The 17,638-nt window shown below is 35.6% G+C and overlaps 1 protein-coding gene across 1 annotated transcript in view; it reads left to right on the top strand.

Moving 5' to 3' along the window:
- SPATA1 (spermatogenesis associated 1) overlaps window positions 1-17,638 on the top strand; it is a 56,176-nt gene that overhangs the window by 18,161 nt on the left and 20,377 nt on the right. Inside the window, 4 exon segments of the mRNA XM_029950136.1 lie at window positions 5,855-5,961; window positions 7,385-7,502; window positions 10,579-10,632; window positions 10,729-10,957. Coding sequence (XP_029805996.1) covers window positions 5,855-5,961; window positions 7,385-7,502; window positions 10,579-10,632; window positions 10,729-10,957 — 508 coding nt within the window.

The following is a 17,638-nucleotide window of genomic DNA, read 5'->3' as shown; positions in this document are numbered from 1 at the left end:
TATGACTCAATACCCCCAAAACAAATGATCTGATAAAAAATGGGCAGAAGACATCCAAATGGTCAACAGGGGCATGAAAAGATACTCAGCATCACTCATCATCAGGGAAATACAAGCCAAAACAAGACAAAACAAAATGAGGAATTACCTGCTGCCTGTCAGAATGGTTAAAATCAAAAACGCAAGAAACAGCAAGTGTCAGAGAGGATATGGAGAAGAAGGAAACTTCTTGCAGTGCCAGTGGGAATGTAAATGGGTGCAGCCTCTGTGCAGAACATTATGAAGATTCCTCAAAAAATTAAAAGTAGAGTTACCCTTCAATCCAGCAATCTCACTACTGGGTATTTATGCAAAGAATACAAAAACTAATTCAAAAGGATACATGCACCCCTGTGTTAATTACAGCATCATTTATAATAGCCAAACTATGAAGTAGCTCAAGTGTCCATCACTGCATGATTGGATAAAAGAATGATTTTACATATATAAAAGAGTGAATTGTTTTTATAATTTTTTATACATGTGTGTGCATACATATACACAATGGGATATTATACTACCATTAAAAAGAATGAAATCTTGCCATTTGCAACACGGATAGAGCTAGAGAGTGTGTATAATGCTTAGTACAATAACTCAAAGACAAATACAATATGAGACTATTTGTATGTGGAATTTAAGAAACAAAGTAAATGAGCAAAGGGCAAAAAAGGGAGAGAAAAAAAACCAAGAAACAGACTCTTAACTATAGAAAACAAACTGATGGTTATGGGAAAGGGAAAGGAGATGGAATGAGGAAAATAGGGGATGGAGATTACAGGATATACTTTTCATGATAAAAAAAAAAGATGACATAAAAAATGAAACTACAGTAGTGAAAAAGAAAAAACTTGCAGATTAAGATTTTTAAAGATGAGACAAACCAAGTGCAATGTGTTACCCTTGATTGGATTCTAGATTGAAAAATATTTGGAGGGCACCTGGGTGGTTCAGTCAGTTAAGCACCGGCTTCGGCTCAGGTCACGATCTCCTGTTTTGTGGGTTCGAGCCCCGCGTCAGGCTCTGTGATGACAGCTGGCTCGGAGCCTGGAACCTGCTTCAGATTCTGTGTCTCCCTCTCTCTCTCTCTGACCCTCTCCTGCTTGCAGTGTCTGTCTCTCAAGAATGAATAAAAGACATAAAAAAATTTAAAAAATATTTGGAGGACAAATGGACAATTAAGGAAATTTGAATGTGGAGTGGATATTATTTTACATTAAGGAATTGTTAATTTTCTTAAACGTGAAAATAGTACTGTGATTATATTAGACAAGTCCTTATTTTTAGGAGATGGATGTCAAAGTATTTAGGATTATATTTTCATGATGTCAGATTTACTTTGAATGGTTTGTTCAGAGAGGGAGAGAGGATATGAAGACAATCTTGTTGCAATATCTGTCACCCTGTTGATCACCAGGGTTGATCTGACAGATCTGGCTGGGGAGGTGAGTGTCCCTTTCTCCCTCACAGCTCCATGTGTGTCCCTCCAAAACTTGTGTGCTGGGTTGAACCTTCCCCATAGAGGGGGGACCATTTTTTAGTCAAAGGGTATATGAGTAGTTCTGGTCCCCTGCTAGAGCCTCAAGACAAGCTCTCAAGGTCTGATTGTAGGAGAAGGCAGGGTAGACAAGCTTCCAAGACTGCAGGCACATCCAAATAAGGTGCTGCATGTACCATTTCTGCCTTTACAAATAAAGTGTGGGGGAGGGAGGGAAGTAAATGTGGCACGATGTGTACTTTTGAATCTAAGTAGTAGGTATTTGGGTATTCATAGTATTGTTCCTTTTACTTATATGTATGTTTAGAATTTTTTCATATTAAAATAACAAGAATATAAAATGAATGTCAAATGTGCTTCTATTATAAACGCTATATTGGTTTCCCATTTTCTAAGATGAAGACCTTACAATGGCCTGGATGACCCTATTTAATTTGTTCCTTGTCCTCCTCATTTCTCTTACTTTATCTTTTACCACTCTCTCCCGCACTCTCTCTGCTTTAATAATACTAGCACTTTCTCACCTTAAGACTTTTGCTTTAGTTCTTCTTACAACTCTTTATCTCTACATCATCACTTGGCTAATTTCTTCTTCACCTGAAGTTTTTACTTAAATCTCGCCTTTGTCTTTTTAAATTTTTTAAATGTCTTTATTATTTTTATTTTGAGACAAAGGCAGAGAATGAGCAGGGGAGGGGCAGACAAAGAGGGAGACACAGAATTGGAAGCAGGCTCCAGGCTCTGAGCTGTCAGCACAGAGCCTGATGCCGGGCTCAAACCCACGGGCCGGCCGTGAGATCATGACCAGAGCCGAAGTTGACACTTAACTGACTGAGCCACCCAGGTGCTCCAAATCTCGCCTTTTCTGAGGTGCCTGGGTAGCTCAATCAGTCAAGCAACCAACTCTTGATTTCGGCTCAGGTCATGATCTCACAGTTGTGTGGTGGAGCCTGCTTGAGATTCTCTGTCTGTCTGTCTGTCTCTCTCTCTCTCTCTCTCTCTCTCTCTTGCTCTCCCTTTCAAATTAAAAAACAAACAAACCTGAAACCTATTTCCTTTTTTATCTTCTCAGTTTTCCTCATCCTGCTCCACTTACTTTTTTTTGTCCATACTAACCACTGTCTAATGTGCTATATAACTTATGAGTGTTTTATATTTACTGTTTATTGTCTTAGTCCCTCACAGGCCTGAGTCTAGTCTGAGGCAATTGAGTCATTTGCCTTGGGTGCAAAATTTAAGCCCCTTCCCCCAGAAAACCCTCCACAATTAAATAATTCAGTACAAGGGTTTTTTTCTTAGTGAAAAATTGATGCCAAAAAAAAAAAAATCCTACTAGTAGCATTTTAAATAGAAATAGAATCTGATAGAATCAGAAGCAGGCTCCAGGCTCTGAGCTGTCAGCACAGAGCCTGATGTGGGGCTCAAAGCTATGAACAGTGAGATCCTGACCTGAGCCAAAGTCATATGCTCAACCGATCACCCCTAATGTGTATTTTAAAAATTTTTAGTATTTTTTCAACTGCTTTGTTATTCTGGAAAAAGATAACCATTAAGAAATTATTTTGTCTGTTTTTCGTTTTATTATTATTGAGAGAGAGACAAAGCATGAGCAGGAGAAAGGCAGAGAGAGAGGGAGACACAGAATCTACAGCAGGCTTCAGGCTCTAAGCTGTCCGCACAGAGCCCAACGCAGAGCTCAAACCCATGGAATTTGAGATTATGACCTCACCTGAAGTCACACACTTAACCGACTAAGCCACCCAGGGAGCCCAAGAAATATATATATCTATATATCTATAATCTATATCTAACATTTATTTATTATTTTTGAGAGACAGAAAGAGACAGAGCACGAACAGGGGAAGGGCACAGAGAGAGGAAGACACAGACTCTGAAGCAGCCTTCAGGCTCTGAGCTGTCAGCACAGAGTCCAATGCAGGGCTCATATCCGTGAGCCATAAGATCATGACCTGAGCCAAAACCAAGAGTCAGACACACTTAACTGAATGAACCTCCCAGGTGCCCCCAGAAATGTATTTCTTTTAAGAAACATGTATTGAGTTTCATATGTTTACTTTAGTCTCAGGTTCTAATAGTAGTATTAACTTCTCTCTGTATTTAAATTTTTGATATTTTGCTTATCATGAAAGTTTTTGCATTGAATAGGTTTTTTTTTAATGTTGTATTTATCTTGATTACTGAGGTTTTGGCACAGCCTTGCCTCCCACTTCTTGTCCTGATACCTCATTAGAAGGTAGAGTTGTACACAGGCAAGGATCTTTGTTTTACTCACTGCATGTCCCTAATGCCTAGACTAGTGCTGCCACATGGTAGACATCCAGTAAGTATTTGTTGAGGGAATAAATAAATTCACTATAAGTTATTTTACATTACAAAATGTTTCAAAGGCCAAGAAATGTTTTATTAACTATATTTTCTCTGTATTGCCTACTCATTCAGTTATGGAATTAAACCTATACAGGCATTTTGAATTATTGTTCATGAATTATTATAAAAACATTGACAGAATTTACTTTATGAAAACAAAGTAAAGTGTTTTAGTTCAATAAACATTTTTTCTCCTGTAAAATATTAATGCATTTATATAAAGGATAAGGTCATATATACTAAAGACTTCTGAAGGTTGAGCAAATATTTGTGTAGCTATTAAATATTATTATATTAATAGTGTATGTAGGAGTGCTCAGGTGGCTCAGTCAGTTAAGTGTCCAGCTCTTGATTTTGGCTCAGGTCATGATTTCACAGTTTGTGAGTTTGAGCTCAACATCAGGCTCTGCACTCCCTCTGTCTCTGTTCCTACCCTGCTTGTGCTCTCTCTCTCTCTCAAAATAAATCAGTAAACTTAAAAAAATAATGTAGTGTTAGCTATGAATAGTATAGTAAGGGAATTATCTTTTAAATGCTCTGGTGTTCACAATACAACATATGGCAAACTTTTACATCATATCTATACACACATCAAATGTATAGAAGTAATTTACTTGGTCTATAAAAACAACTTGAGCAAAACATTCAGTTAAACCCATTTCATCTCCTATAAAAGTTACTAATATTAATGGTAGGTCATTATCAAATTTTTAAAGTATTACTCAGGTATTTAATATTGTAAAGTATAATCATTTGAGTTTTAATATGCAATGAATAACAAACTTCATTAGACTAAAAGATAAGACTATATTTGCTGTAATTGTTCTGTTTCTGTTGTGGTTATCTGAATATTCGTCTAAGGAGATGGATTCTAATTAAGGTTTAACAAAACCTTACTAGAAGAGAAAATGGCATTGGGGCACCTGGATGTCTCAATTGGTTGGGCGTCCGACTTTGGTTCAGGTCATAATTTTGTGGTTCACAAGTTCGAGCTCCACATTGCGCTCAGTGCTGACAGCTCAGAGCCCGGACCCTGCTTCTGATTCTTTGTCTCCCTGCCCCTACCCTGTTTGCACTCTGTCTCTCTCAAAAATAAACAAACATTAAAAAAATGTTTTTTAATGTTTAAAAAAATAAAATGGTACTTATTAATTTTTTAAGTTTATTTTATTTGGAACGAGCATGAGCAAGGGAGGGGCAGAGAGAGAGGGAGAGGGAGAGAATCCTATGCAGGCCCCACACTGTCAATGTGGAGCCGGATATGGGGCTAAAACCCAGGAACCTGTGAGATTATGACCTGAGTCCAAACCAGAGTTGGGCACTTAACCCGCTGTGCCACCCAAGTACCCCAAGAAAATGGTATTAAAAGCACAGACAAGCTGACAGACATGCCCTACATAAGAACAACCATTTCTCCCTCCATCACTGTCAGGAATAGATTCTTCTAGAATTCTGGGAAACAAAAATATTTCCCAGACCACAGTATTCACACTTTTGCATTTGCTGAGAACTAGCAATCATCACAACTATGTTAGGGATACGATATGTAAAGTATAAAGATTCTACAAAACCACTACAACAGAACTGAGTTGGTGGGGATCAAGGGAGAGGGAAAGGTAGGTAACCAGAAAACTGATCTTGGTGGACTGCTACTCTTCCTTCAAGCCACAGAAAGAACACTGTATGTCAGAGATGCTGGGGTGCCTTAAGACCACATCTATGACATGTTTCTAGGGAGAAGATGTGCTCTAAGTGCCAAGTTGCCAAGTTAAATTTTTGGTTCTTCATTTCCTTTTTTGTTTGTTCAGGAAGATACATGTATTCCATGTTTATTTCAATTATGTTTATTAACTTAAAATTTCTAGAGGATATCAAATGATTTCTTTCATTTTAAAAATATTTTAACTGATGTCTTCTCAATTTATTCAGTTGGTGGAACTTCATGTTTTTTATGTCCCTGAAGGATCGTGGAACTATAAGCTAAATACCATTTCAGTAGAAGTTGTTAACAAATTCATTTCAGCTGGATTTATAAGGCAAGTATTTTGTGGTCATGTTATAATGTGCCTGAGAATGCAATTTTTTTTTCTGCAGAGAAAAATGAGGGTTTTTTTTTAAATTTAAGTTATAAGTGAAAAATTCTGGTCCATGTGACGGATCCAGTTTCTAACTTAAGACTATCAATAAATAATGCCATATAACAGGTAATAAGTACTGTAGGAACAGATGTCACTTAGCCATAGTACTGCCACCCAGGAAAAAAGGTATAACTGGTATATTACTATGGTTACAGACAAAAAGAATATAGAGAGAAATTATCCGAAATTAGAAACCTGTTGAAAAGCTGTGAATAGTGGTTAAACCAGTTTTTTCTACAATGACTGAACTGTTCCAAAATAGAAACAGAATTTAAGTATATGTGTATGTACACTTATATGTATGTTTATGTGTATTTTCACATTCACAGAAGCATACATGACACTATTTCATATCTTTGCCATCACTTTAAGCATACTAGTCTCTTCTGTTCTGGAACACATCAGACATGGACCTACCTCAGGACCCTTATACCTACTGTTCTCTTAATCTAGAATGCTCTTTCTCCCCTTATGTATCCTATATCTTCAGGTCTATACTCCAATATTACTTTTTTGTTCAGATCCTCTCTGATCACTATACTAAATTGTAGCTATGCTCCTTTCCCTGCTTTACTTTTCTCTATAGTACTTCGCAATGGCAGTGTCTTACGATTTATTTTTTTATAAAAAAATAAATATTTTTCTTATTTTATTTTTTCTTTCCCACCATAGACTGTAAAGTCTGTAAGGGCAGAGATTTTTGTCTCTTTTGTTGATTGCTGTATTCCCATGCTTAGGACAGTGCCTGACACATAGTGGGTGCTCAGTAAATATTTGTTGGTTGAATGAATTAATTATATAATGTTTCCCATATGGTCCTGGAAAAACAACTCAAAACAATAAATGATGGCTTTAAATTTTAGATGTTGAGTGATGAAGTGTCCCTAATGAGCAAAGATGTAGAGTCTGACAACATTTGATCATCAAAGAAATTTTTAAGCACCGGTTAATCTTGTCAAACTTCCAAAACAAATATCTGTGGGTAAATCATTCCTTAATATATGTATAAGTTCCATAACAAAGTTTTTTTTTTAAATAATACCATTTGGAAGTGGATGAGAAAAATAGACAAGTATTTTCCTTTTCAGTACAGAAAGGACTTTTATAAACAGTATTCATTTGCATAATCATTTTTTTAAATTTCCCAAAGTTTTACAAAGTGCCAGGCAATATAAGAACACAATATATTAAGCCATATATGATGTATTAAATTAGTGTTTATGTTTGAGATAGCTGACTAATGTATCAATTAAGGTATCAAATTTGCAGTATAGCTGAAACCTATTTCATTTTACATTTATAAGGCAATGTCATATTTCAGAGTATCGCCTCACCTTACTTTACAAGACCTGAGAGAGCGTCTTGGTGAGTTTCTTGGTGAAGATGCTGTTGCAGAAAAATTTTTATTTCTGAAATGCATTGGAAATAATCTAGCTGTGGTAAGTTTACTTACTTTTTTCCTTTTGATTAAAGAAAGCATACCTTAAGAAATTATGTTTCTTAAATGCTTATCAACTCAGCTTCTTAATATGAGATAAGTAATCTGAATCATAATGAAATGGCAGTATTGCTAAATACATAGATCATTAAGAAGAGATGGGCTGTGGAGCACCTGGGTGGCTCAGTTGGTTGAGCAACCAACTTCAGCTCAGGTCATGATCTTAGGTTCCTGAGTTCAGAGCGAGCCCGGCATCTGGCTTACTACTGTCAGGTCAGAGCCCTTTTTGGATCCTCTGTTCCCCTTTCTCTGTACCCCTCCCCCACTCATTCTCTCGTTCTCTCTCTCTCCCTCTCTCTCAAAAATAAAATAAACATTTTTAAAAAAGATAGGTCTTTAATTAGCATATTATTGGACACAAATGATGGGTGTGCATATCCTTGGGAAGAAAAGGAAGACAAAGTTAAAATGTGATTATATAAGTAATATGTATTTTTAAATTTAAATGATAGTGTTAAAAACACTTTAAATAAGTACTTGTGTTCTGGACAAAAATGGATCCTCATTGTTTGGGCCACAGCTAACTTCATTTGATGTGAAATGATAGGACTCCAACATATGTACATACATTTTGGGGGTTTTCAGCTATTATCTGTTGAACAGCCGTTTGTAGTTTCTGTGATTTAATGGCAGAGTTTTCTTAGTACAATTTCTTTAGCTGAAATTCTTAAGCAAGCCATTGGATCTCAAAGTTTCTGGTTTCTCATATCAACATAAGGTTTATTTCTTTTATCATGACTTTCCATATTTCTTTTTTTTTTTATTTTTATTTATTTATTTATTTATTTTATGAAAGACAGAGACAGCAGGAGCAGGGGAGGGTCAGAGAAAGAGGGAGACACAGAATCCGAAGCAGGCTTCAGGCTCTGAGCTAGCTGTTAGCACGGAGCCCGACGTGGGGCTCGAACCCACGAACTGTGAGATCATGACCTGAGCCGAAGCCGGAACCCGGACGCTTAACCGACTGAGCCACCCAGGCGCCCCTGACTTTCCATATTTAAACAAAAATGCAGTATATTCTTTTTCCACTCTGGTTAACATGTTATATCATTAGTATATATTTATGAGATTATTTATTTAACATCTGACTCTGCTTTTAGACTATAGCTCCCTGTGAGCAAGGACTTTATTTTATTCACTATTGTCTTTATATAGTGCCTAACAAGGTGTTTAGCTCCTAAAGACATTTAAATGCTTATTGGACAAATTAAACAATGAATGATAATGGAAAAAAATTAGACATTTTCTCTCCAGATTAGTACTATTAAGGAATTTGCTATGTGGAATTCTCAGGATCAGTAGCTGGATTTGAAGTTTTTATCTTTTGAGTTCTATTCAGTATGTTATATTATTAATTTACTCATCTTTAAGTTTTTCTCAAAGGCGGAGAAGAACAGTTCTCATAACTTTGCTTTTTCATGATATCTAAAATTATAAAATATCAATCACAGAATCCTAGGTTGGAAGGGACCTTCATAAAGGTAACTTAAGTGAACTTCCAAAGTCCTTCTAATATTTTACTGTTTTCAACAAATATTTATTGATGTTTTTCTATAAGTAAAATGAGAAAAAAGAATTGGATATGGATCCTGCCCTTAACGAGTATTCAGTGCAGTAGTGGAGGAAAATTAGCATATTTTGTATATTCAGAAGAAAAAGGGATTACTTTCAGGAGAAGAGGGGAGATGGAGAACTTGACAAAGAAGAGATGGTTTAGATTTGTAAGATAAATATTTGATCTTGCAAAGATGTTGGGTGGGAAAAGCTTTCTGAGCAGAGAAAATAGAATGAGCAGAGAAATGGAAAGCAGACAAACTAAGAAAGAGTGGTGTTTTTTTTTTTTAATTGGAACAGGGTATGAAAAGAAATAGTAGAGAAGAGATTGTAAAGTCATTTGTGTAAGGTCATTTGTTGAATGCCAGATTAATGAGTTTTGTTTGTTTCTGAAACATTAGAGTTTTTGATCAAAAGGTGACATGATGAGAGCCTGAAGAGGCTGGAGGCAGGGATTGGAACTAGGAGATGTTTGCAGTTTTAGGCCAGAGATACAGAGGGCTTAAGGAGCAGGCTGCTTCTTAGATTTCATCTACTGCTGTTTCTCTCCTCGGTTCTCCATTTCAACCACAAAAATCTTTCTTTGGTCCTCAAATACAGCAAACTTCATTCTGATTTATAGTCTTTGAACTTGCCTGGAAATTACTTCCCCTTGATTTCCCCTTAGTTTCCTTTGTCTTTTCATAATTCAGGTCTCAAGCTCAAGTATTATCTTTTCAAAAGGGCCTTCTCTAACCACCAAGTTTTTAGATACTCTTTCTCTCATGTTACTGTCTATTCTATCACTCTTTTGTTTTCATAAATCACATATCGTTTTCCTAAATCATGTTTCTTGAACATCTGTTCTCGTAAGTAGAATAGAAGCTACATGAAAGCAAAGACTTCATCTTGTTTACTATTGTATCTCCTACTGTAGCATATACTGCCTAACCCATAGTATGCCCTCATATTTGTTAAGTCAGTGGATGGGTGAATAACAAACGAACTCCATGGATTATATACTTAGGAAATAAAGTTTACAGCGTTGGACTCTGAAGCCAGATTACCTGGTTTTGAGTCCCAACTTGGAAACTTCTAGTTATAAAATCATGGGCAAGTTATTTAACTTCTCTTTGCCTCACTTTTGTTGTCAGTGAACTAATATGTGCGCCTATCACATAGAATTGTGGAGATTAACTGAGCTATTACATGTAAAGCACTTAGAATAGTGCTTGGCATATGGTGAGTCCATGCTAGTGATAGCCATAGTCATTACCACAAAGTGACATGGGATTTCTTTTATGTTTTGTACAGTGGATAGAAATAGGATTATATTCTACACTTTCTGGACTCTAGCCTTAGTTGTTAGCTTTTAGGTTTGATTTCTATGTCACAGATAAGTGCCTTCTACAAAAACAAAATGGATTAAAAATAATTGAAAATATACAAAAGTTTTATTTTTTTTCTTATTTATTTGTTTCTAGGTGAAGGCAAGGCAAGAATCAGAACTGAAACTCAAGTCATTTGCCCCTCCATATGTATGTAATATGACATTTTAAACATAACACTAATTTTTTAACTTACTGTTCTTTAAATTACAAACCAATTTTTTTTTAATTTTCTGTATGTTTTAGGCTCTTCAACCAGAATTATATTTGCTTCCTATAATGGATCACTTAGGAAATATTTACTCAGCATCAACAGTTTCCTTAGATGGGTGGCAGACTAATAATGGTGTTGCCGAGGCTGATGGAATAATCCACAGACCAGTTAGTGTAACTTTGGTGAAGGAAGAACCTGGAACAGATCCCAGTTTTTCACTAAATACTTTGAAAGAGCTTCTTAACAAGAATCGGGAAGAAGGTGATTTCAACTGGGTGGGGAAAACAAAGAGGTTATTATAGTACATTTTAGTAGTCAGGTCGGTGAGCAAATTCTGGGAAAATCTAGCCTTACAAATGTGGCAATATAAAAGGAAAGCTACAAGTCCATTTGGTGATTTTTTAAAAATAGTTTCAACAAGTGAGAGAAAAAAAACCCAATTTAAGTCTTATGTTAAAAACCAAGTTGAAATACTTACAGCACATAAACAAACTCTCCTACCCTCTTTTATAATAGTTTCAAATCGAGTGAAGACTAAAGGAGAAAGGAAGTGATTACTGCATAGAACCTTGGTATTATTACTGTAAGTGGGAAGGATCTTAGTCACGAAAACAGTATCAAACAGAAGCAAAACAACTTCAATCATGGGAGACCTTTGTGTTCCAGAGAATTATACATTTTTACCAGATTACATTCATCAATTTACTAACAATTCAGTCCTTAAAAAGTGGCAGATAATTAAACAAAATAAAACAGAGAAAGGCGGAACTATTCTCTAAAAACCTATTGAAAAAATAATGCCTATGGGAAGTAAACTGTGATGTAAAAGCAGATATATTAAATATTTATAACCGAAATGACCCTTCCCCCCCAGTTAATGGCAGCATGCATTACAGCTGCAAACTATACATGTTCTTAACCAGTTACGTTTTTCTCCATCTTCAATTATAACGATTCTTACATTCTAAGTTTATACTATATTCCAGGGATAACTAAAACTTAGCACCTTCTTTAATCATAGGTGCATTTAGGGCACCTGGGTGTCTCAGTCAGCTAAGCATCTGACTTCACACTTTGTGAGTTCGACCCCCCGCCTTAGGGCTCTGTGCTGACAGCTCAGAGCCTGGAGCCTGCTTCAGAGCCTGTGTCTCCCTCTCTCTCTGCCCCACCCCCCTCATGCTCTATCTCTCTCTGTTTCTGAAAAATGAATAAACCTTAAAAAAAAATCATAGGTGCATTTAGTATTTACCCTTCTGATGTGTTTTACTATTTCTGATGAGAAATGTGGATGAGATGCACCTACTTTATTATTTGATGTCAGCAAAATGCTCAGTGAAAATTTTTACTTCCTTCTTGGTCTAGGCTTGTCTCTAGTGTTAAATATTGCTTTCCAGTCATGATATCATTTAAAAGGTTAAAGGGAAAAAAATTCAGAGTGGAATCTCAGTATTCCTGAAAAGTGCAAGGTCAAGTGACTAATGAATTGGACAATTGCCCTATATAAAGCTGTGAGTAGTGTCATATTTCATATCCTGGGCCGCTGACCAGATTCTTGAACTATGATATTTGCACAAAACCTAAAACAATCTTTGGTGGGGATATCTAGCCCTTGAATTTTGTGAAAGTGTAGTTTTTAAATGGTATTAATTTCTTGGTGCTTCGCTGCAAAAAAATTAACTGTACTTTATAAGAGGTTCATTTTTAAAAGTTGTAGAACATTGATAACTGTAAAGAAGAAAACTAAGATTAACAATAATTCCACCATCCAGAGATGGCTTCTGTTAGTATTCTGGCATATATTCTCTTTCAGTTATTTTTTTTTCAGTTCTTGTATATAATAAATATTTTTTGGCTTTTAAAAATGAGGGCACATACAAGCCCTTTAAAGCCTCTTCTTATATTTTAGAATATATCATAAGTATTTCATATCAATATTTATAGATCTAAATATAGATCTACATCATTATAGAATTCCTTGTGGTATAATTTATATATCCAACTCTGTATTAATGTTTTTTCTACTAAGAATACTGCTGTGAGCAACATTTTTTTAAAGTGCTTTGTGCATTTGTCCTGTTATTTTTTTTTTAGAAGGTTAATGGTTGTTTCTAAGGCTGTATTTTTTATTGTTCTTTTTCTTAAAAGCACTTTCCAACCTTGTGTGTCTTTGTCACATCTTCTTTCTTCAACAATTACTTCGATTTTTTGAGATAATTATTTTCTTTATAGTTTTACTAACTGAATATGTATTTCTTTTTTTTAATTTGCTTCAACATTTATTCATTTTTGAGAGACAGAGACAGAGTGTGAGTGGAGGAGGGACAGAGAGAGAGGGAGTCACAGAATCCGAACCAGGTTCTAGGCTCTGAGCTGTCAGCACAGAGCCCAGCGCAGGGTTCTAACTCACAGACTGCAAGATTATGACCTGAGTTGAAGTTGGATGCTTAACTGACTGAGCCACTCAGACACCCCTGAATATGTATTTCTTAACAGTAGTTTAGTTTTATATGTTTTGAGTTTCAGTGAGATGGAATCATATTGAAAGTATTTTATTTTCAACTTCTTTTGCTCAACATTATAGGATTCAGTCATGTTTCACATATAATACTATTTTTTCATTGTTGTATAATATTCCATTATAAGACTATACCATAATTTATCTATGATGATGGACATTTGGTTTATTGCCAGTTTGGGGGTATTACAAATACTCTTTTATGTACATTCTTCTACATGACTCTTAAATGTACAGGTTCATGGGGATCTCAGAGAATATATTTAACATTGGCATTGTTTGCACATATTCAGCTTTCCTAAATAATGTCCATGTGTTTTCCAGAGTGGTTGTACACATTCGCAATGTCTGAAAGTTCCTATTGAACTATAACTTGTTACACTATCAGATATTTTCTGTCTCCTGTTTCTCTGCTTTACATTTTAGATAATCTCTGCAGATTTTTATTCCAAATCTATTTTATCGTTTCTTTCTTTAGTTGTGTCTTATCTGCTATTAAATCCTCACACTGAATTTTTAATTCCAAACCTTTTCTTTGGTTGAACATGTTTTCATATGTTTATGGCCGTTTGGATTTGCTTTTATTCAAGTGTTTTACCCCTTTTCTTTCTTTTAAATATAGATTCATTCTGTATATATGTATGTTTTTTCCACCATATGTGTGTGTGTGTGTGTGTGTGTGTGTGTGTGTATGTTTGTATATAATTCATTCTAGATTTTAGTTTGTGGCTTGTCTTTTTATTCTCTTTATGATTCTCTTGATGAAAGGAATTCTTAAATTTTGTCAACATGCTCTAAAATTAGAAAGAAATGTGTTGATATCATCAGCTCTTCATCAGTTTTGCTTTACATATTTTGAAGCTGTTATTAGATGAATGACATTTAGGATTATTATGTCTTCTTGATAAATTGACCACAATGTGATTATACAATGTTTCTCTTTATTTCTGGTAATAGTTTTCAGTTAAAAGTTTATTTACTCTAATATTAATATAATGACATTAGCTTTTATTTTTTATTTATTTATTTTGAGAGTATGTACGTGCAGTTGGGAGAGGGGCAGAGAGAGAGGGAGAAAGAGAATCCCAAGCAGACTTTGTGCCAGTAGCACATGGGATGATCCCACGAACTGTGAGATCATGACCTGAGCTGAGATCAAGAGTCAGATGCTTAACTGAGACACCCAGGTACCCCTCTAGCTTTTTTTTTTTTATTCGTGTCTTCATGGAATATCTTTCTCCATTCTTTTATCTGTTACTGAATATCCAAAGTGGGTTTCTTATAGACAGCATGTATTTAGATCTTACTTTTTAGTCCAATTTGACAATCTGTATCTTTTACTAGGGGTATTTAGACCATTTACATTCAATATAATTATTGATGTGGTTCATTTTAAATCTACCATCTTGCTATTTATTTTCTATTTATCTCATCTCTTCTATCTTCTGTTTTTCCATTTTCTTGCCTCTTTCTGGATTAACAAGTTTTTTATGATTCAGTTTTATCTCCACTATTGTCTCATTAGTTATTTCTGATTTTAGAAAGCTTTTGGTGGTTACTGTAAGGTAGAGGTAACCAAACACCTATATTTATACTTATTTTTTAAAGATTTAAAAAAATTTTAATAATCTCTGTTAATAATATGATATAATAATATTATCAATGTGGAGCTCGAACTTAACCCGAAGATCAAGAGTTGCATGCTCCACTGATTAAGCCAACCAGGCTCCCCTATTTTATTTTATCTTAATGCATGCCTTATGACTTGTTTTTAATAAATAAACTTTTATTGGAACACAGCCATACCATTTTGTTTACATATTTTCAATGACTGCTTTTATATTACAATGACAGATTTGAGTAGAGGTGACAAAGACCCAATGGTCTCTAAGTCTGAAAAATTTATTATCTAGCCCTTGAAAGAAAAGTTTACGACTCTTGCTCCAAGCTATACACTATACACCTTTAAATTTGAAGTTTCCTTTTGAATTGTATGCAACTAGGGCGCCTGGGTGACTCAGTCGGCTAAGCCTCCCATGTCGGCTCAGGTCAGATCTCACGTTCATGGGTTCGAGCCCCACGTCAGGCTCTGTGCTAACAGCTCAGAGTCTGGAGCCTGCTTCCGGTTCTGTGTCTCCTTCTCTCTCTGCCCCTCCCCCTCTCATGCTCTGTCTCTCTCTGTATCAAAAATAAATAAAACATTAATAAAAATTAAGTTGTATGCAACTTCATATATAGCTCAAGAACTATATAGCAGTATTACTTCTGTTTCCTCTTCAGTTCCTTTGTGCTATTGTCATACATTTTACTTCTGTGTATAACTCTACAATACATTTTTACCATTTTCATTTTATACTATTATCTTTTAAAGAATTTTAAAGTAAAGGAAAAATGACTTTTTCTATTTAGGAGAGAGTTTCCCTTCACCCAACCCAGTGGTAGTAAATCTATGCTTTGTATCAGTGCATGATCCTGGACCCAAGATTATTCTTACAGCTTTTGCTTCTACCCTTCCTTCAGGCTTTGCCTAGGACTGGTGATGAGAAGGTTTTCCACTCCCTCCTCAGTGGTAAGACTTTTCAAAGCTAATGTAGTTGAAAGGGGAGTCACTTGTTCTTTCCTCTAAAGCAGATGGCTTTTGCCTCTGTTCCTCCTTGAGAGCCAGTCCATTTTTGCCTGGGTCCTGAGATGGAAGAGTTTCCTGTTCTTCCCCAGTTGGCTTAAGGTTTTGCTTCGTGTGAGAGAAGAGTGTTGAGAAAGATAGGATTTCATACTTTTTGACACTGATGGCTCTCCTACCAGGTCTTCTGCCAGGTCTCCTGCCCGCCCCTAGTCAGTCCTGTGAGCATATGATAGAGGCACCTGGGAGGGAGTTTGCTATTAAGTGTTGACTTCCCTTTGTGTCTGAAGATCCCAGGGATTCCAAACTATCCTGGTAGCCCTCCTTGGCCTTTAGAATTCCTTAAAATTTTAGCTGTTTTCTTCTTCTTTTAATAGTAGTTACCACTTTCTCCTGTGCCCTGCCAAAGATGAAACAATTTTCTCCTAGGAGAGAACTGGAATTCAGTTCCTCACAACCATAATTCTCTGATGTATTCAATAAAAGTTATTAGCTTATTGGTTATTTACCTTTTCTCCTTGTCCAAGTGGGAGTACTATTTCATTCTACAGTCCTGAGCACAAATGGAACTATAGTTCTTAAATTTTAATATAGTCAAGTTTAGTGGTATTTTCATTTGTGGGTAGTCTTATGTCGTCTTTTTAAAAAATCCCTTTTCTACCCTGAGATCATGTATTGTCTTTCAAACATGTTTTGCTTTTTCATGTCAGTTTATCAATCTACCTGGAACTAATTTTTATGTGTGATGTGAAATAAAGTTCCTTAATTTTTTTTCCATATGTTTACTTCCCCTTGATGATAGTTGTATAGTTTCTTAAAAATACCAAGAGTGCACGAGAATGCAAAATATCTGAACTCTAACTTATGATATTATCAAATATAGCTGGTAATAATGTGCATAGTATGTTTTACAAGCCCTTTAATGAAGGAAAGAGTAATGCTTTACCCATTTTCATATTGAAATGGGTATTTCTTTTTATTCGTTGTCTTCTGTTCTTTCCCATGGGTCTGTTACACACCTCTACATTTTTGACGTCTCAACTTTAACATGTTTAATACTTGACTCCTCTGTTGCCCCCAACCTAGTGTACTTTCTTGACTTCCTTGGTTTCATCATTCTTTCAGTTGTTTAAACTTTAAGCTTTGAAATATTCCTTACTGTAGAATAGATTCTTAGAATAAAGGAACCTTAAAAACCATATTGTAGCCCCCTTGCTTATAATCTGCTTTGCAGTCTATTCTCCAGATTGCAGTCAGCATCATTCTTGTTACAAGCTGGATTATTTCTCTCTGCTTAGAAACCTTTGAAAGACTCATTGATTACACTTAAGGCCCAAGTTCAAGATGGCATCAAGAACCCTTTATACTCGGACTTTAGACCCAGGGTTGCAAATGTTTGACCATGCAAGATTGTTCACTGCCTATTTCCAGAAGGCTTCCGTCACATAGATCATGATATGAATGCTTTCATGATTTGCTTAATGCGGTGGGTGGTTCAGTAACTTTTAGCTATTATTACTATTATTATTATTATTATAAAAGGGATAAAAGGAGAGGAAGAAGTACCATGAAGTACAACTGGAGAAATAGGTAGGGACTTGAACTACAAGGGCCTTGGTTCCAAAACGAAGGAATTTTTAGCAATTGGAAGCCATCTGAACTTTGTTTCAAGTTTTTATTCAAATTCCCGTTAGTTAACATACAGCATACAATTAGTTTCAGGAATAGAATTTAGTGATTCATTGCTTACATCCAGTGCTCATCACAAGTGCCCTCCTTAATGCCTCTCACACATTTAGCCCGTCTC

This window comes from Suricata suricatta, chromosome 8, assembly GCF_006229205.1.
Source record: "Suricata suricatta isolate VVHF042 chromosome 8, meerkat_22Aug2017_6uvM2_HiC, whole genome shotgun sequence".
Lineage (NCBI taxonomy): Eukaryota > Metazoa > Chordata > Mammalia > Carnivora > Herpestidae > Suricata > Suricata suricatta.
Note: the sequence above shows the minus strand (reverse complement) of the source record. Positions and strands in the feature narration are given on the sequence as shown.